Source organism: Hypanus sabinus, chromosome 29 (genome assembly GCF_030144855.1).
Source record: "Hypanus sabinus isolate sHypSab1 chromosome 29, sHypSab1.hap1, whole genome shotgun sequence".
Taxonomy (NCBI): Eukaryota; Metazoa; Chordata; class Chondrichthyes; order Myliobatiformes; family Dasyatidae; genus Hypanus; species Hypanus sabinus.
In genome coordinates, this window is record NC_082734.1 from 20,879,322 (window position 1) to 20,901,046 (window position 21,725).

The 21,725-nt window shown below is 43.9% G+C and overlaps 1 protein-coding gene across 1 annotated transcript in view; it reads right to left on the reverse strand.

The window, feature by feature from the left end:
- Positions 1-20,868, reverse strand: part of LOC132383105 (glycogen [starch] synthase, muscle-like) — an 84,554-nt gene extending 63,686 nt beyond the window's left edge. Inside the window, exons 1-5 of the mRNA XM_059953901.1 lie at positions 20,788-20,868; positions 19,945-20,126; positions 15,729-15,920; positions 10,618-10,806; positions 2,778-2,922 (exon numbers count right to left, since the gene is read on the reverse strand). Coding sequence (XP_059809884.1) covers positions 2,778-2,922; positions 10,618-10,806; positions 15,729-15,920; positions 19,945-20,126; positions 20,788-20,851 — 772 coding nt within the window. The 5' untranslated portion in view covers positions 20,852-20,868. The remainder of the gene's footprint in view (positions 1-2,777; positions 2,923-10,617; positions 10,807-15,728; positions 15,921-19,944; positions 20,127-20,787) is intronic.
- Between the last annotated feature and the right edge of the window lie 857 nt (positions 20,869-21,725).

A 21,725-nucleotide genomic window follows, 5' to 3' on the forward strand; every position in this document is an offset into this window, starting at 1 on the left:
ACTCTCCCCTAAGCCTTGACATCCTTCCTGTAATGGGGCAATCAAATGGGATGTATACTCCAGATGTGGTCTAACTAGAGTTTTATAAATCTGCAGCATTGTGATTCTCGAACTCAGAGCTTCAGCTAATAAAGCCTTCCTTACCACTCTATCAACCTATGCAGCTTCTTTCAGGGACCTATAGGCTTGGACCCCAAAATTACTCTGTGCATCAACACTATTAAGGGTCCAGTTGTTAACTCTGTATTGTCCCTTTACATTAGATTGCTCAAACTGCAACACTTTGTAGTTGACCAGATTAAACTCTATCTGTCAATTTCCTGCCTATATCTGCAGCTTATCTACATCTTTTACACTATCCGCACTACCAGCTGTCCTGGTATCATCAGCGAACTTACGCTTTCATCCAGGTCATTTCTATGCAGTTTATGATAATAAATGGGGTGGAGATATGTCTTTACCAAAGGAGGTGTAAGGTGCTCCTTCCATCCGCTAGCCTGCGGGTAACCATTGGACAAGGTATAGTACCTGCTTAACACCCCTCACCCCCGCCCCCTGCCCCACCGATCAGGGTCATGTGAAGCCATGGGAGGAGGTGGTGAATGGTCGTATGAGCAATCGGTGCACATCATAGGTCCTGGTTATGCAACCACTGACGCCAGGCAGACAATCGCTGAAGAGTATCGATAATGTCTGGAGTCACCCGTCTTGCAAAGACACCGCCCAATGGCAAACCACTTCTGTAGAAAAAGTTGCCTAGGACAATCATGGTCAAGGAAAGACCATGATCGTCCACGCCATATGAAATGGCACGTAATGAATGAAGGATATCATTAACAGCAGAGATCCCAGTATGGACCATGTGTTGGCGCATGGCCAAGTGGTTAAGGCTGTGGGCTAATGATCTGAAGGTTGTTAGTTCGAGCCGAGGCCGAGGCAGCATGTGTGTCCTTGAGCAAGGCCCTTACCACACACTGCTCCTGCACGTTTATAGCCCAGTGGCGGTGGTTGGTGCAGTACGGACAAGACAAGATCATTAGTCACAACCAGAATAAATCCCATTTAACACTTCTCTCTTCTACGGGCATGCAAATTTGAAATCTAAATGGCAAAGTCACTGTGGATCCAATGAATCCTAATATTCTAGATGAGCCTCCCATGAAGGAGCTTGTCAAATGCCCTACTAAAATACATGTAGACAACATTCACAGGTCTTTTGCTATCAATCACCTTCTCAAAAAACACAAGGCAGTAAGACGTGACCTACCACACACAAAGCCATGCTGACTGTCCTTTGTTAGGCCATAGTTTTCCAAATACTCATAAATCTAATCTATATGAATGATCTCCCATAGCTTCCCTATCACTGACATGAGACTTGCCGGTCTGTGGTTTCCAGGATAATCTCTATTTCCTTTCCTGAATATAGTAGCTACTCACCAGTCAACTGGGACTTTGTACATGGAAATAGAGACCAGAAAATCATGTCAAAGCCCCTACAATCTCATCTCTTACCTCTCTCAATATTGTGGGTTATATCCCATTTGGCCCTGGGGACTTAACCATCTTAATTTTCTTTAAAAGACTCAACACTATCTCCATCTTTATCTCAAAATACCATAGAACATGGCATTTCCTTCACACTCATCTCTACCCTCCATGTCCTTTTCCTAGGTAAACACTGATGCAAGCTATTAATTCAGGACCTCATCCATATCCTCTGCCTCCACGTACATGCTCCCTCTATTCTTGATGTTCCTACCCACTCCTTAGTCATCCTTCTGTGGCTCGATGTACGTGCAGAATGCTTTGACATTCCCTTTTAATCTGAATTGCCAAGGGCTTTCATGACCCCTCCTGGGTCTCCTAATTCCCTCTCTGAGTTCTTTTCTATCTTCTTTATAATCCTCCAGAGCTTTGTTCAATTTTAGCCTCCTAAGCCTTACCTAAGTTTCCATTTTCTTCTTGAAAATTCACTATTTTCTCATAATCCAAGGTTCTGTTACTTTGCTGTACTTGTCTTCCCTTCTGTCTGGTACACATCTGTCCTGTACTCTGTGCAGATGGTCCTTCAACACCCTCCACGTGTCAAATTATAAACTCGCCCATAAACAGCGGTTCCCAATTCACATTCCCTAGTCCCTGCCTAATACTCTCGTACTTTGCCTTGCTTGAAATTAACACTCTCCTGCAGGTTCTGTATTTATCTTTGTCTTCAGACTTAGGGAATTGTGGTCACTGTTACCTAATTGCCCTCCACTTTAAGGTTCAGTCACCTGGCTAGGTGCAATGTCTACTCTTTTTTGGTATATCTACATATTGATTTAAGAAACCCTCCTAGATGCAACATTTAAAAAGCTCTTGCATTATGGAGGACCCAATCTACAGTATATTAGGGAAGCTGGAGTCACCCACTGCCACAACCCTGTCGATTTTGCATCTTTCTCTAAACTGATATATTATCTATTTTTCCATGTTCCAGTGGCTCAGTGGTATAATCCCATCAGAGTGATTGCATCTTTCTTAATTTTTTGCTCTAACCATATAGATTCAGCTTGATGACCCGTCTGAGTGCAGCTGTGAATTTGTCTCCGATTAATAGTGCATCTCCCCTCCTTACTTTTAGCTCTGTCATTTGTAAATCAGTTAAACAGTGGCGCATTAAGTATCCAGCGCTGTCTTTCTCTTAATCAAGTTTCTATAAAGGCTTTGAGACCACAGTCTTGAAGTTGGAGCTGAGGGCTACATTTCAACACAGGGTGACAGATGTTACTCACGGGGTTTGCATTTCAGCAGATGTTCTGCCTCCACGGCTGTGATCTCCGACACTGTGGTGAAGACATGAGTACAATGGACAGCTGCACGCTCTAGGCAATATCGATGGTAAATCTGCCTCTCACCTGCCTCACGGTCTACATCAAACTGAAATAGACACTATCATAGCATGAACAGCAGAAACTCCAAATGCTGGAAATCTGAGATTAGAAATGCGAGACACTGGAAACACGCAGCAGGTCAGACAGCATCTGTGGAGCTGTTTGCTTCAGGAGAGACTCAAGAATGTGCAAAAGAAACAAATGCTTGCCTCTCATTGGCGCCCCTCAATCTAACAGTCGGTAACCATCCAAAACCGTTGCACAGACACCTCTTACTGTGCGACTGAACAACAAAGCGTTCCCAGAAAAGAAAGAGGAACCCGAGCAAGACAGACAGAGGTCGAAGGTTTGTTTCTCCTGTTTCTCATCCATAGACGCTGACTGACCAGCTGCTTGCTTCTCCCTCCACAGATACTGACTGATGTGAGAGGGGATTTAAATAGGCCTTGTGAAAACAGGTGACAATGGTCTTTATTAGAAATTGCTTGAGTTGATTGGACTAAAGCATTGACCAGTGACCAATTACTGAGATCAAAAGCTTGAGAGGATGGAATTCACAGGCTCACTGGTCAAGTATTAAAGGCAGTGACTCATGGTAGCTTTTTTTTTAACTCTGACCAGCAACCAATCAGCATTTGGGAATGATTAGCAAGAACAAATTAAAGGAAGGCGGGGCAAGCAGAATGGCCATTGTCACAGTGGCTATCATTGGAGTGGACAGAGTTAGAGTGGAGATTTTGAGGCTTTAGCGAGGAGAGGCTTCAGCCAAAGAAGGTAGAGTTTTCTCCCCTTCTTTATGTTTGCTCAGTTTGGACAGTAGAGATGCCAGTCAGGATAGTGGAATGGTCTTGCAGGATGTGGGGAGGCAGGGAGACCTCCAGTGTCCCTGACGAGCACATCAGCAAGAAGTGCATCTACCTGCAGCTTCTAACAATCCATGTCAAGGAGCTGGAGCTGGATAGATAGGACATATGGAGAGGTAGTTACAACCAAGGTGCAGGACACAGGAAACTGGGTGACAGTCAGGAAGGGGAAAGGGATTAAACAGCTAATGCATAGTACACCTGTGGCCATCCCCCTCAACAAACATATCACTTTGAATACTGTTGGTGGGGGAATGACCTAGAAGAGGAAAGTCACAGCGATCAAGTTTCTGGCACTGAGTCTGGCTCTGTGAGTCAGAAGGGAAAGGGTGCGAAGAGGCGAGCTGTCACCAGAAAGGAGGCCAGGACCAGGTAGATTATACAGTTTAACATGTGGCCAAGGATTTGGTGTAGGAGGGAGGGCACAAGATTTTTGGATCATTGCACTCTCTTCCAGGGAAGTTGGGACCTATACAGAAGGGACGGTTTGCACCGTAACTAGAGGGGGGGACTAATACCCTAGTGGGAAGATTTGCCAATGCTGTACGGTTGAGACTTGAACTGGCAGCTCAATATTTCGGGGGTCTGTTGCTCTAGACTTGACAGAGAAGGAGGGATTAAAGGAAGATGGGTGACATTACTAGTCAGGGAAATGTCACGGCAGTGCTGTCAGAATACACTGGAGAGCTCATTTAGAGAAGCGTTATGCATGGAACTGACAGATAAGAATGGTAGGACCACGTTAATGGGGCTATATTGCAGGCAACCCAGGAGCCTGAGGGATTTAGAGGAACGAATTTGTAAAAATATCACAGACTGTTGCAAGAAACATAAGGTTGTTATAGTAGGTGAATTTAGCTTTCCACGTGTTGACTGGGAATCCCATACTGTAAAAGGACTAGATGGGATAGAACTTGTCAGATTTGTTCAGGAAAGTTTCCTTAATCAGTACGTCGAAGCCCAATGAGAGAGCATGCGATACTTGATCTCCTATTAGGGAATGAGACAGGGCAGGTGACACAAGTTTGTGCAGGGGAACACTTTGCATCTAGATTCTAAATTGGAGAAAGGGCAATTTTGGTGGTATCAGAAATGTGTGGATTGGTACACGCTCTTCTCTGGCAAAGGCATACTTGGTAAACGGGAGGCCTTTAAAATCGAAATTTTGAGATTGCAAAGCTTGTATGTGCCTGTAAGAATGAAAATGTAGGGAACCTTGGTTTTCAAGATATATTGAAGTCTTAGTTAAGAGTAAAAAGAAGGTGCATAGCAGGTATTGGCTTGTAGGAAAAAATGAGGTGATTATGGAGTACAAGAAATGCAAGAGAACACTTAAGAAATAAATCATGAGGTCTCCTAGAAGGCAAACAAGAGAAAATCTGCAGAGGCTGGAAATCTGAGCAACACACACAAAATGCCGGAGGAACTCAGCAGGCCAGGCAGCATCTATGGAAAAAAGTACAGTCAATGTTTTGGGCCGAAACCCTTCGGCAGGACTTATAAGAAGGCATGAGGTTGCTCTAGCAGACAAGGTGAAGGAGAATCTTAAGGGATTCTACAAATACGTTAAGAGCAAGAGTAAAGGACAAAATTGGTTCTCTGGAAGATCAGAATGGTAAACCAAAACAGGTGGGGGAAATCTTAAATATTTTTTGCATCTGTATTTACTCAGGAAATGGACACAGAGTCTATAAAAGTGAAGTAAAGTGGCACTAACTTCATGGATCTTGTACAGGTTGCAGAGGGAGAAGCAAATCAGGGTGGATGACAACCCTATAGGAGGCAAGTGCAGAAATTGTCAGGACCCAGCATAGATACTTAAATCATCCTTAGTGACAGGAGATTTACCACAGGATTGGAGGATAGCCAATGTTGTTCCAATGTTTAAGAAAGGCTCTAAATGTAAATTTTCAGCGGGTGAGTCTGTCATCAGTTGTGGGAAAGTTATTGGAAGGTATTCTAAAGGATTGGATATAAAAGTATTTGAATATACATGGACTGATTAAAGACAGTGCGTGATTCAGGCTTTGTGTGTGGTAGGTCATGTCTAACCAATCTTACGGAGTTTAAGAGCAAGTTACCAAGAAAGTAGATGAAGGCAAGGCAGTGGATGTTGTCTACATGAACTTTGGCAAAGCATTTGACAAGGTCCCACATGAGAGGTTGGTCAAGAAGGTTGTGTCATTCGGCATTCAAAATGGGGTAGTAAATTGGATTAGACATTGGCTTTGTGGGAGAAGCTGGAGAGTGGTAGAATATGTTTGCCTCTCTGACTGGAGGTCTGTGACTAGTAGAGTGCTGTAGTGATCGGTGCTGGGTCCATTATTGTTTGTCATCTATATCAATGATCCGGATGATAACGTGGTTAACTGGATCAGCAAATTTGTGCATGATACCAAGATTGGTGGTATAGTGGACAGCAAGGAAGGCTATCATGGCTTGTAGAAGGACCTGCATCAGCTGGGAAGATGGGCTAAACATAGCAGATGGAATTTAATGCAGACAAGTGTGAGATGATGCACTGCAGTAGGACCATCCAGGGTAGGTCAAACACAGTGAACAGTAGGACATTGAGGAGTGTGGAGGAAGAAAGGGATCTCGGAATAGAGGTCCGTAATTCATTGAAAGTGGTGTCACAAAGAGATGTTGTATAAGACATTGGTGAGGTGTAGTTTGGAGTATTGTGTGCAGTTTTGGTCACCTACCTACAGGAAAGGTGTAAGCAACATTGAAAGAGCACAGAGGAAATTTACAAGGATGTTGCTGGCTCTGGAGAATCTGAGTTATCAGTAAAGATTGAATAGGTTAGGACTTTATTCCTTAAAAGGGAGAAGATTGAAAGGAGATTTGATAGCGGTATACAAAATTATGAGGAGTCCAGCTAGGGTAAGTGCAAGCAGGGTTATTCCACTGAGGCTGGGTGGGACTACAACCAGAGGTCATAGGTTAAGGGTGAAAGCTGAAAAGTTTAAGGGCAACATGAGGGGAAACTTCTTCACTCAGAGGGTTGTGAGAGTGTGGAATGAGCCGCCAGCAGAAGTGCTGCATGCGAGCTTGATTTCAAAGTTTAACTGAAGTTTGGATAGGTATATTGATAGTAAGGGTATGGATGGCTGTGATCCCACTGCAGGTTGATGGGAATAGGCAGCTTAAATGGTTATGGCACAGACTAGATGGGCCGAAGGGCTTGTTTAAGTGCTATACTTCTATAAAGAGAAGAATATTGAAAATGACAGAGAACTTGTCTCACAGACACATCAATTATCTGTGATAAATGAACGCTACTGAAGCTGCTGTCAGGCTGAATTCCCCAGAGATTGCTTTATGGATCACACCTTTCACTGCAGAATGAACAGCCTGCATTTAGAGTTGAAGGCTGGATGTCAAAAGCTCTGTAATCAGAGTGGAGAGGACAAGATGATGACTGTCAGTTCACATTGACTCTGTACCTGGGCCACCCACTCCGTCTCTTCCCAGCACCAGCTGAGGTTTCGCTGAGATTATCACCGTCAGCAGTGTCGTGGCTCTGTCAGTACCGTCACTACCAATCCAAGGTCCTTGGGGAGTGTTGTCGAAGAAAGGGACAGTTTGGAATAAATAGACGGTTCCTGAGAGTGGCAACACAAGTAGACAAGATGGTGAAGAAGGCATTTAGCACACTATCCTTCATTGGTCAGAGCCCTGAGTATAAGAGTTGGGAGGTTCTGGTGCAGTTGTACGAGATCTTGGTGAGGCTGCACTTACTGTGTTCAATGTTGCCTTTTTATTTGGAAATATATCATTAAACTGGAAAGAGTGCAAAGAAGAGCCATGGACTGAGGGCTTGAGTTTAGGGGGAGAGTGGCAAACGAGCATTTTATTTCTTGGAGTGTAGGAATCCGAGGGTGACTTTATAGAAGTCTGTAAAATTATGAGGGGGATGGATTCTCCCAGGGAAAGGAAATCAAAAACAAGAAGGCACAGAATTAATTTCAGAAACTTAAGAGAGATCTGAGGGGCAACTTCTTCAAGCAGTGGCTGGTGAGTATATGGAATGAGAAAATCTGCAGATGCAAGAAATACGAGAACACACACACAATGCTGGAGAAACTCAGCAGGCTTCCTCTGGCATTTTGTGTGTTGATATGATACGAGCAGTCAGGAAGTGGCAGAGGCAAGTACCATAACAACTTTCAAAAGACAGATGGGCAAGTACATGGATAGGAAATGTTTAGAGGAATGTGGTCACCTGAGACAACATGGATGAGTTGGGCCAAAGGGCCTGTTTCAGTACTGTATAACTCTACGATTCCATCACTGAGATCCTTCCTTCCCCCTCCGTCTGCCCTTTTCTCTGCAGCTGTAACCATCATTTGTGCCTTTGTTACCTGGAGCTGACCATTCCAGTCACCCTTCTCCTGCCCTCCACCTCCAGAGGAGCTGCCGCCCTGCCCTCTAACTCCATCACCATCTACCCACCTTATTCCTCTCCTCACTGATCCCCATCACCCCTCTGAGCTGGATCCCTGCCCTAATCATCTCTATCTTTCAGATATTCTTAAAAAGCCACATCTTCGGATGACTCATGTTGGAGGAACAACACCTTATATACCGGCTGGGTAGCCTCCAATCTGATGGCATGAACATTGACTTCTCTAACTTCCGTTAATGCCCCTCCTCCCCTTCTTACCCCATCCCTGACATATTTAGTTGTTTGTTTTTTTTCTCTCTCTCTCTCTGCCCTTCACCCTGCCTGTTCTCCATCTCCCTCTGGTGCTCCCCCCCTTTCTTTCTCCCGAGGCCTCCGGTCCCAAGATCCTTTCCCTTCTCCAGCTCTGTATCACTTTTGCCAATCACCTTTCCAGCTCTTAACTTCATCCCACCCCCTCCGGTCTTCTCCTATCATTTTGCATTTCCCCCTCCCCTCCACTACTTTCAAATCTCTTACTATCTTTTTTTTCAGTTAGTCCTGACGAAGGGTCTCAGCCCGAAACGTTGACTGTACTTCTTCCAGTAGATGCTGCCTGGCCTGCTGTGTTCCACCAGCATTTTGTGTGTGTTGTTTGAATTTCCAGCATCTGCAGATTTCGTCATGTTTGCTCTTTGGATGAAAGTTGTCTTTAGCTGACTTGTTCATTCTGTACCTGGCTGTGACCTGTCGTGGGACAGCTCCACAACGCATTGACTGAGCCCCGATCTCTACATTTTGAGTCAGGGGCCACTGCACAGGATCAAAACCCTGGGGTCGTTCACACTGCTGACGCTTGACTGTACTGCTAGGTCCAGCTCTAACCACTGTGGTTGGCCTCATCAGCAACGATGATGAGTCAGCATACAGAGAGGAGGTTGAGTGGCTTGTGGACTGGGGCAAACTTGGGTCTCAACGTGGAGAAGAGCAAAGAGATGACTAAGGACTTCAGGCTGACCATTCTCTACTGCACATCAACCTCTCCTCCATGGAGAGAGAGTCAGGAGCACCAGGTTTCTTGGAGAGCAAGCACAGCAGCGCCTCTATTTCTGGAGAAGATTGAGTCGAGTGAGGCTCCTCGCCTCCATTCTAAGTGTATTCTACCAGAACACCATCGAGAGTGTCCTAACCAGCTTCATTACCGACTTGTATGGGAATAACAAGACCGCAAAACCCTGCAACGGATTGTGAGGACTGCTGAGAGAATCAATGGGTCTCTCCCCCACACGCAGCCCCCCTCCCACCATCCAGAACACGTATCAGAAGCTCTGCACTCGCAGCACCCTCAGCATTGTCAAGAATCCCTCCCGCCCGCCTCTTTGACTTCCTACTGTCAGGCAGAACATGCCACAGGAAAAGAACAAGGGGGGGTAACAGCTTCTTTACCCAGGCTACCATCCAGGGCACATTATCTGTTATACTGTTGTATGTTTAACTCTATATCGTATATACACTATGTTAACTTGCAAATCTACAGAACGTTAATGTTCCTGTGTTCATATTATTTTATCTGCTGTATGTGATATACACTTTGTATTTTGGACCTTGGTCCCAGAAGGACGTTGATCTGTTTATCTGTGTACATGATGATTGAACTTGAACTTGCCAAAGCCGTAGAGGGTTGGACACTAGCCTCCCCAGCACCGAGGGCTCCTTCAAAGGGCGATGCCTCAAAAAGTTGGCATCTGTCACCCAGGATATGCTCTCTTCTTACTTCTACCATCAGAGAGGATGTATGAGGGCCCAAAGGAGCCTCAGAGCATTTTAGTTACAACTTCTCTTCCACCACCAGATTTTTGAACAGACAATGAACCAACCCATGAGCACTACCTCACTATTCCATCTGGGTAGCCTCCAACTTAATAGAATGAATATTTATTTCTCCTTCCGTTAAAAGAAATATTTTCCCTCCCCCTCCCCTCTTCTATTCCCCACTCTAGCCCCCTTCCTCTTCTCAATTACCCTTCACTTCCCCCAGATCTCTTCCTCCTTCCTTTTCTCCTGTTGTCCTCTCTCCTCTTCGATTCCTTCCTCTCCAGCCCTTTACCTTTCCCACTCTCCTGGCTTCACCTGTCACCTTCCAGCAATTCTCCTTCCCTTCACCCCAGCTTTTTATTCTGTCATCTTCCTTCTTCCTTTCCAGTCCTGGAGAAGGGTCTCGGCCCCAAATGTTGGCTGTTCATTCAGTCCCATAGACGCTGCCTGACCTGCTGAGTTCCTCCAACCTTTTTGTGTGTGTTTTATTTAAATTAATTCTTTAAATATATTTCTTATTGTAATTTATAGTCTTTTTATGTATTGCAACGTACTGCTGCCACAGAATAACAAATTTCATGATATTACACCTGATTCAGAGTGAAACCAGAGGAATATTGCACGATTCAGGATACTGGCCAGAGTTCAGAACAGAAGTGGAAGGATGCTTACGCACGTTTGAAAGGTTGTTGTAGAAATCGGCATTCCCAGCACACAGGTACCGTCCCAGCAGCGTGGCGTGTGTTGTAAAGATGGTGGCCACAGGAATCTTGCGGTATCTGCACATGATCAGACCAATACCAGATTGCCACTCGTGGAAATGAGTGATGATAAATGGACAATTCTCCTTGCACTGGGAAACAAACTGAAATGCAAATGCTTTGTGTTAGACACGGACAGAAAACACCGTTACAGAATTATTCAAAGTCATCAGCTGGTGTACATCAGCCAGCGCATCTCAGGAGCAGCGGTTACCAGGGGAACGCTGACAACTTCTCTAGAAATTAGGGCCATGGTGTCTATGCCAACCATGATACGAATTTAAGCTGTACATCTGTGTGTAGCATAGTGGTTAGTGTGACACTATTAGAGCTTGTGGCGTCAAAGTTCAGAGTTCAATTCTGCTGATCTTGTAGGAAGTTTGTACGTCCTTCCCTTGAGAGTGTGGGTTTCTTCTGGGTGCCCTGGTTTCCTCCCACAGTCCAAAGACATACCGGTCGGTAGGTTAATTGGTCATTGTAAATCGTTCTGTGATAAGGCCAGGGCTAGAGTTGGGCCAGAAGAGCCTGTTCCACACTATCTCTAAATAAAATCTACTTGCACATGGACTAAATGCCTCCACATTCCAGGCACCCACTGTGTTCTTTATAAAAACACAATTGCTTAAAAATCCTCTTTATAATTTACCCATCTTATAACTGTGCTTTATAGCATTTTACATTTCCACACTGGGAAAATGACTGTTTATCACTGAGTTGTGTATGCCTTTTATGCTAATCCCATATTATTCTCCCCACATTCCCATCCATCCCCATAGATTCTGCCACTTACCTATACAGTAGGGTCAATTTAAATTGGCCAGTTAGCCGACCATCCCACATATCTTTGCTTGGGAGGAAACTAGGGCACTTTGTGGATACCTACGTGGCCACAATAAGTGGCAGGGCCTGGGTATGAGAGTGAGAAGCAACCTGAGGGTTGGGCAATTTAAGTGCCAGGGCAGATTGAAAAGGACAGGGAGGTGGGTTTACTCATCTCTGCGCTGATCTGTGGCTGTGCTCTGCAACTAACGGGCTCCTGAATCGGCTGCTGCGATGACTGACTTTGTGGTTGTGGACTCACTCTTGTGAACTTCAGTTCTGAATGTTACTTGCTTACATTTATCAGTTGCACAATTTGTTTCTGTTCCCCTTGCACTTTGGGTGTTTGATGGCCTTTTTTAAAAAATAGGTTCTATTGTGCTTCTTTGATTTGTGGCTGCCAGTAAGGAGTTGAATCTTAAGGTTGTGTGTCGATCACTTTGGTCCACAAAATTTGCCAATCCTTTAACCTATTCCAAGATTAATCTAACCCTTAGTCCTCTATTTCTTCTTTCATACATCTTCATCTAAGTGTTTCTTAAATATCTTCAATGTATCTGTCACTACCACCACCCCGGCAGCACATTCTATGCACCTACCATTCTTCGAACCAGTTACAGCTCAACTTAACCGGTTCAAACTTTAGAGAACAGAACTCAGGCTTGGAATCAGTCAATGCCTCGTGGAACTATCAAACCATGGATCACATCCCCTCTGTACTTTCCTTCAAACACTGCAAAGTTATGCCCCCTCATATTAGCCATTTTTGCCCTGAAAAACATCTCTGGGTGTCCACTCTTGTCACCTCTCATCCTCCTCCTCTCCAAAGAGAAAAGCCCTGGCTCGTTCAACTGTGTTTTGCATAAGCAGCCAGCAGTGTTTACAAGTTGTTTTCGGGTATGAAAGGGAGACAGGCTCAAGTGGAGCAGCTATTTTCAGGAGCTGAAGGCACTGTATGAATTGAAGTGCCAAGGGTTTGATTTGCGAGGCAGCAAATCATAAACATAGGAGATCCAGAGCAACATCTGCCCTCACCCCATCTTCCCACTGCCGTAACAGAGATAGAGTTCCCCTTGTCTTTATCTACTACCCCACAAACCTGGCACATCATTCTTCGTAACTTCTGCAATCCTCAAAGGGATCTGACCACCAAACACATACTTTCTTCTTCCCTCTGACCGCTTTCTGTAGGAATCACTCTTTATGTATTCGTCTTCCACCTGGTACTCACCCCTGCAAGTGGGACAAGAGCTATACCTACCTGTATACCTCTTCCCTCACCACTACTCAGAGCCCCAAACTATCCAGGTGAGGTGACACTTCAACAGTCTGGGTCATCCACTGTACCCAGTGCTCCTGGTGTGGCCTCCTCTACATCGGTGAGACCAGGCGTACATTGGGGGACTGTTCCATCTGCCATAAAAAGCAGGATTTCCCAGTGGCCACCCTAGTGTTACAGTTAAACATGTGGCCAGTAGGGAGAGCTTCAGATTTCTGGATCATTGGGCTCCCTTCCAGAGAAGGACCTGTACAAATGGGACAGTTGGTACCTGAATGAAGGGGGACCAATATCCCTGTGGGAATGTTTGCAAATGCTGCTCCAGAGTTGCAGGGGGGTGGGAACCAGAGTGTTGGGGCAGTTAGTGGCGTGGTTGTGGGGGAAGATGATGTTAAGCCTACATATAAAGACAGGAATCAGAAGTTTGAGCATGATGGGAATAATATTCTGAGTTGCATCTCCCTTTCAATGCAAGGAGTATTGTCAGTAAGGTGGATGTGCTCAGGGCATGGATCAGCACATAGAATTACGACATTGTAGTCATCAGTGAGACAGTTGGAGAAGGTCAGGAGTAGCAGCTCAGTGTTCTGAGGTTGATTTTGGCATGAAAGAGGAGGAGAGATTAAAAAGGGAGAGGTGGCAGGGAAAATATCATGGCAGTGCTTAGACAGGACAGACCGGAGAGCTTGTGGGCGGAACTGAGGGTAAAGGAAGTGATGACCACATTATATATTATGGACCTCCCAATAGGCAGTGGGGTTTAGAGGAGCCAATTTGTACATACAGACAGTTGCAAGAAAAATGAGGTTGTGATAGTAGGTGATTTTAACTTTCCACATGGTGACTGAGACTCCCATATTGTAAAAGGACTGGATGGGATAGAGCTTGTCAAATGTATTCATGAATGTTTCCTTAATCATTACATGGAGGTCCCAACTAGAGAGGGTGTACTACTGGATCTCTTACTAAGGTACAAGACAGGACAGATGATAGAAGCCTGTGTAGGGGGATACTTGGCATCAGGTGATTATATGTCCATTAGTTTCAAGATAATTATGGAGGATAGGGCAGTTCCTTGGGTTGTGATTCCAAATAGGAAAAAAGGCTAATTCTATTGGCGTCAGAAAGTTGTGGATTGGGAGACACTGTTTAAAGGCATGTTTGGTTAGAGGGAGTCCTTCAAAAGTGGAATATTGAGAGTACAGAGCTTTTATGCTCCTATTAGAATAAAAGAAAGGCTAACATGTTTAGGGAACCTTGGTTTTCAAGGAATATTGAGGCCCTGGTAAAAAGAAAGAACTGCCTAGCAGGTATAGGCAGCAAGGAACAAATGAGGAACTTGAGGAGTATAAGAAAGGCAAAGGAATTCAAGAGGTAAATCAGGAGGGCTGAAAGAAGGCATGAGACTGCTCTGGTTGTCAAGGTGAAGGAAAATCCAAGGGCTTTCAGGAAGCTACCAGGAATGTTGTTGAAGGAAATTCTTTATCATGCTGGCGTACCCAGCAAATCTATAGAAGAGTTAGCAGTAGTGGATACGGCCCAGTCTATCACGGGTAAAGCCCTCCCCACATCTGCAAGGAGCGCTGATGCAGGAAAGCAGCATCGGTCATCAAGGACCCCCACCATCCAGGCCTCATTGCTTTGAAGAAGGTACAGGAGCCTCACGTTGCACGCCACCAAGGTTCAGGAACAGCTATTCCCCCTCAATCATCAGGCTCTTGAGCCACAAACAAGAGGAAATCTGCAGATGCTGGAAATCTGAGCAACACACACAAAATGCTGGAGGAACTCAGCAGGACAGGCAGCATCTATGGAAAAGAGTACAGTTGAAGTACATTGATTGTACTCTTTTCCTAGACGTTGCCAGCCTGGTGAGTTCCTCCAGCAATTTGTGTGTGAGGCTCTTGATCCAGAGGGTTTAACTTCACCCAACACTGAACGGATTCCACAATCTATGGACTCAGTTTTAAGGACTCTGCTATTCATGTTCTTGATATTTATTTCTTATTTGTTTTATTTTTATTATTTCTTTTCTTTTTGTATTTGCAAAGTTTGTTGTCTTTTGTACATTGTCTGTCTTCGCCATGTGCAATTTTTCATTGATTCTATAATGTTCCTTTCTACTTATTTTGAATGCATGCAAGAAAGAGCGTGTATCAAGCTTCAAATTCCTTGCTGTCCACATTTCGGAGGATCTCACCTGGTCCCTGAACTCCTCCATCCTGAGCAAAAAGGCACAACAGCATCTTTGTTTCCTGTGGAACATCAAGAAAGCTCACTCCTGTCCCAGGATACTGACGGACTTTTACCATTGAGAGCATACTCACTGAGCCCCTCAGTGCGGTATGTCAATTGGCCCGTATCGGACCACAAAGGACTCCAGTGTGTGGTGAAAACAGCCCAGCAGATTATCAGCACCCAATTGCCCACCATTGAGAACATTTACCATAAACACTGCCTGGGCAAGGTGAAAAGCATCATCAAGGATGCATCTCACCCTAACCATGGACTTTTTACTCTCCTCCCATCCAGTAGGCGCTACAGGAGCCTCCACTCCCGCACCGGCAGGCACAGGAAGAGCTTCTTCCCTGAGGCTGTGACCCTGCTGAACCTCACATCACAGCACTAAGCAGTATTGCACCCATATTGGACTGTCTCAGTACCTTTATATTTGTGTGCTGTAGCACTTACATTTTATTCACAGTTATTTTGTAAATAACACTATTCTTTGCATTTCTTGTTAGATGCCAACTGCATTTCATTGGCTTTGTATCTGTACTCGGCACAATGACAATAAAGTTGAATCTAATCTAATCTAAAATGAATCTCAGGGTAGTATATGGTACTTTGAAAATGAATTTGTTTTGAATTTTACACGGATGACATAGAGTCCAGTACCCAGAATAACTTGACATGGATTTCACTGACCTCTCCCAGGAACCAAGTGATGAGGAAACCAAAGATAATGGCATCATTGGCTTCTCGGTCATACCAGGGGACCCCGATGGAACAGCACTCCCAGAGCTCAGCTTTCCAGCGGTCCAAGTTCCAAGCTGAAACACCGACATCGAACAGGACAACAGAAGGGTTCCCCTCGATCAGCCACTTCCCAAAGTACACCTGCACGTAGAAAACAGGACCAGTTACCGAGCGTAGTTACTGCACAGTGGTTCTGGATCCTTGGGAGAAGCGGGTTTTGCCAATCGCTCAGGGTGAGAAGGTTATAAACTCCAGCCCAAGTTTGACAATCCACCACAGCGCGATCTTCTAGATAGAACGTCTACCCCCCCTCAAGTGCACGTTACAAATCCCACAACACCACTTCACAGGGCATAGAGTCCTGGGTATTCTGAGACCCACGGGACCCTCGGCATCCAGACATGTCCTCATGATGGCTGAGCACCTCAGCATCAAGAACAATTCACACAGGCAGTAAACCAGGAGGAAGTAGGACTTCGTGGTTACCTCGTGGTTCTGAAACTCAATTCCCTGACTAAAGAAGGCCAACACACCATATGCCTTTTTAACAACCCTATCAATTTGCATTGTAACTGTGAGGGATCTACGGACCCCTCTGTTCCTCCACACAACTAAGAATTCTGCTGATAACCCTGCATTTCTCTCTTCTAAATTTGGCCTTCCGAAATGAATCACTTCACACTTTCCTGGGTTGAACTCCACCTGCTACTTCTCAGCCCAGCTCGCCATCCTGTCAATGTCCCACTGTAACCTACAACAACCCTCCATATTATCCAGAACTCCACCAACCTTCATGTCATCTGCAAACATACAAACCCACCCTTCCACTTCCTCATCCAAGTCACTTATAAAATGACAAAAAAGCAGGGATTTCAGAACAGATCCCCACTGAACATCACAGGTCACTATCCTTATAGGAAGACTATTTTGTAAACTGCTGAACTTATTATGCTGAGCTCTTGGGAAATCCATGCAAACAAGACCCATCTGGGGTCTGGGTTTTATTGACAGAGAGAGATTGCCATTTATTTATTTATTATTTATCTATCTATTGTAACTTAAAATAATGTTTATGTTTGCACTGTGCTACTTCCATAAAACAACAATTTTCATGACATATATCAGTGATAATAATTCTGATTTTGCTTTGATGGTCTCTGTTTACAATAAAGTACAGAAACACCACTGATACAAGATATTGGATGAGCAATAAACACTGGTCTTGCTGGTAATGTGTACATGCTGAGCACAGATGAGAGAAGAGGACAGCACAGGAACAGACCATATAATCCACGATGCTGTGCCAAACTAATTAAACTAAAATATGAATGCCAAACTAAACAAATCCCTTCCCCCCAACAATCCACATGTAATTTAAGCCCTCCATTATCTGCACATTCATGTGTCTATCTTAAGAGACTCTTGAATTCCTCTATCATATTGCCTCCACTACCACCTCTTGCAGAACTTTCCAGGTACAAAAAGCATCTCCTTTGAGCTTACCCCAGGGGTGGGCAAACTTTTTGACTTGTGGGCCACAAAGGGTTCTAAAATTTGACAGGGGGGCTGGACCAGAAGCAGATGGACGGAGTGTTTGGGTAATACACCTCATAAGAGAAAATAAAATATCATGGGATATGTAGAAAACATGTGCTTTAATTTCAATTGAAAATGAACAAATGCATTACAACAAAATATCTGTCTTTGAAGTCCCATGGTATTTAGCTATTTATTGAAATGATTTTTAAAACACTGAAAATTAAATGAAGAAAATACAGCTTTTTTAAATAGTAACAGTTATTATTTTAAAGCACTGAAAATTCTGTTATCCTTCAAGATATTATCATCATCACTCTCCTCCTGACTGTCTTTATTTCAAAAACGGTAGGAGATGCAGGTCTACTTGTCCCCTGTGCCAAAGCTCAACAATGACCAGCACAAGGACAGAACAGTGACAGCGCGCCAGTATGCGGAGCGCGTTATTTGATCTGGAGCGCATTTTTTATTTTGAGAACGTACGTGCACCTGCGCACTACTCATGTCCATCACTTAACAGAAATGACATGTAACATGTAAGGCTTATTGAAAAAAATATTTTCAAATGCATTTTTTACATAACACAATGAAGAAACTTATTTTTAATTTCAGTGGGAACAGTGTTGTTGGTCTCCCTTTTTAGCCAGCGCATCAAAGTCTGGATTTAGTTTTGTTGTGGTGATTCTCAGGATGGATCTGAGGTGTTGGTCAGTTAACTTGGATCTGTGGCTGGCTTTCTTGACGTTCATGATGCTGAACGCCTGTTCACACAAATAGGTCGAGCCGAACAAAGAGTAAAGCGCAAATGTGGAGTAATACGCTGCACCTCAACAAAGGTCAATGTACATAGAGTGCGTCATCTATTGGGAAAATGCCAGAATTGCGGGGAAAAATCGTTAACAAGGTTTATTAATATAATTTCATCAAGTTCTGAAGGCCGGATTAAAAAGCTTAATCCCCCGGGCCGTAGTTTGCCCATGCCTGGCTTACCCCTTCTCAGCTTTAATGCCTACCCTCTGCTGTTAGACATTTTGACTTTGGAAAAGACTTGGACTTCAAGATCCCACTGTACACCAGAACTGTTAAGAATCTTGTCATTAATTACGTACTCCCCCCAACTCTTTACCTTTGATCTCCGCAAGTGTAACACATCATATTTATTTATTTTCATTTTGAGATACAGCACAGTAACAGGTCCTATGAACCCACGTCGCCTAATTGCACATGTAACCGATTACCTACCAACCTTTTAGGCTATGGGATTTGTGGGAGGAAACCTGTGTGGCTACAGGGAGAACATATAAACTTCGTTGAAAGTGAGAAAGACAATTAGGCAAGACCAAACTTAACAGGATTTGATGGAGAGTTTGGATCAGGCAGATGAATTCACGAAGAATAGAAAGAATAAGGAAAGATTTGTGATGGGGATCAGCATACTCAAAAACATTTCAGAGAGAATTATCAGAAAGTATGCATGAAGAAAACACATGAAATATCCGAATGATTGTTACAACAATGCCCAAAGTAATAACAGGAGACCAAATAATGGAAACACCAGGAAGAAAGTAAAGAAAAAGGCTGCTAACAGACCGGATTAAGCTCCATCTGCCATTTTTCCATGTACATCTGAAACTGATCTATACACTTTTGTTTCCTTTAGCTATCTTCTACACTATCTACAACACCTATCAAGCTTTTGATCATTTGCCAACTAACCCACCCATCTGCAGGTTAAACTGGGTGATTTATCTGGGACGTTGTCCCAGGTCCATGTGGGTTTCCTCCAGATGCTCTGGTTTCCTCCCACATTTCAAAGATATATGGGTTAGTTGGTTAACAGGTCACATGGGTGTAGTTGGGCGATTTGGGCTCATTCGGTTGTTACTGCGCTGTCTCTCTAAATAATAAATAATATATATCACAAACAGCAAAGGTTCACTTGGCATGGATCGGCAGCCAGAATAATCCCACAGATGCCTATCTTCCATTTTCTACGGGAAGCCAATTCTGAATCCACACAGAATAGTCACCATGATTTTCTTAATCTTCTGGATTAGCATCCTATGAGGGATTTGTAAAGTGTAACATAGACAATATCCACAACTCTGCCTTCATCAATCACCTTCATCACCTCCTCGAAAAACTAATTGAATTCGTAAGAAATGACTTGCAACCATCAAAGCCATGCTCTCTGTCCCTAATTACTCATGGCGCACAAATTCTATCTCTGAAAATTCTCTCCCGTAGCTTCCCCACCATTGATGTGAGACTCATTGTTCAGAGGATTATCCCTATTTCCTTTCTTGAATAATGGAACAAATATTAGCTACTCGTCAGTCTTCCAGAATCTCAACTGTGGGAGACAGAGCTCAAGGCTCCAGAAATCTCATTTCTTGATTGCACAGTAACCTGGGGTGTATCCCATGGGGACTCATCCACCTTAGTGTTGTTAAAGAGACTCAACATTAACTCCCTCTGTAAAAGGAAAGTTTCTCATAAATGCCTCAAAGTGACAGAAGCTTTAGTTCATTATTGGTGTTGAGTGAACGTTAACATGGAAGCCGTGAATCTCCCTGTTGACAGCCAATGCAAATTCAGGTCTTACTCCCTGCTCCCAAGTATCTGGTACCTTACAGCCCCTGGAATTCATTGAGTTAATGGTGTGTTTGATCGCAGGGTTCTGTGGCTCCACCAGCTCCACTTGCGTTCTGACATTTTGCTCAAAATATGGACCCATCAGCACATAATTCTCTTGCCACTCATCTGTCGTGAGCTTTGCCTTCGTTTGAATCACGGTGTAGATACCTCCAACTGGAAACAGAAAGTGAGACATTATAAAATATTCACAGAGGACCCAGTGATAGACAGACTATAGGACATATACAGTATTGGCGAATTTGCCTTTAAGGAGTGTAGTATGCTCTGCTCTGAGCTGTTGCTTTCCTCAGTATGATGTCACCTGCCTATGCGAGATAATACACTCAGAAACTGGAACTTGTCAGAAGGGTTTCAAATAGTGGGAGGGTCTTCCAGAATGACTATAGGGAGTTAAATACAAGGCTATAAAGTAGGACCTCAATAATCGCAAACTCTGGATTCTACACCTGTGCTCCGAAGTTCAAGTAAATTTATTATCAAACTATATATAAAACCACATACAACCCTGAGATCCATTTTCCTGCAAGCATACTTAATAAATCCGTTATAGAATAATACCATAATAGAATAAATGAAAGACTGCAGCAACTGGCATCCAACCAGTGTGCAAAAGATGACAACCTGTGCAAATACCAAAAGAAAGAAATCATAATAATAAATAAACAATAAACATCAAAGACATGAGATGAAGAGTCCTTGAAAGTGAGTCCATAGGTTGTGAGAACATTTCAATGATGGGGCAAGTGAAGTTGAGTGAAGTTACCCCCTTTGGTTCAAGAGTCTGATGGTTGAGGAGTAATAACTGTTCCTGAACCTGTTGGTGTGAGTCCTGAGGTTCCTGTATCTTCCTCCTGATGGCAGCAGCGAGAAGAGAGCATGATGTGGGTGGTGGGGTTCCCTGATGATGGTTGCTGCTTTCCTGTGACAAACCTCCGTGTAGATGTGCTCAGTGGTAGGGAGGGCTTTACTGTGATGGACTGGGCTGCATCCACTACTTTTTTTTTGGGGTGGAAGGCCTGGTGTAGGAGGGATGGATTCATGGCGTTGGACCATTGGGATCTTTTCTGGAGTAGAGGTGATCCATAGAAGGAGAGGGGCATTTTGTACCTGAATTATAAGAGGACTGATATCTTGGCAAAATATCCTAATTGCACCTGGGAAAGTTTGAACTGGCAAGGCGTGGGACCCAAAGTAGTAGTGAGGCCGATGGGAACTTAGAGCAAATATAGAAGTTAAAGTGAGCAAGATCCATAGGCAGATCATAGGCAGGAACGAGGAAGGTCTGATGGGCTGAACTACATTCAGTTAAATGCAAGAAGCATAGACTTATGGCATGAATGGGTATAAGGGAGACATGAAAGCCTGCAGATACGGGAAACCTGGAGAAACAAACAAAAGCTGGAGTAACTGTGAGTCAAGCAGGGAAATAGCGAGATTATGATATTACTGTCTGGGCAGTTAAGACAGAAATAAAGAGTTACATAAAAGAGTTGGAAACAAAGAGACCCTTTATATCTATTCTATACCCCTCATAATTTTTAAAAATGATTTTAATTTCCCTAATATTGACTGGACTGTCATAATGCTAAGTGAATGGATGAGGCAGAATCTGTTAACTACGTCCAGAAGAGTTTTCTGCAGCATTATCTATAGGTCCCTATGAGTGAGGAGGTAACCTGTACTTGACTCTTCTTGAGAAAAAGGTTACATAGGTGACTGATGTGACAGTGGGAACAGTGACCATAATTGAAC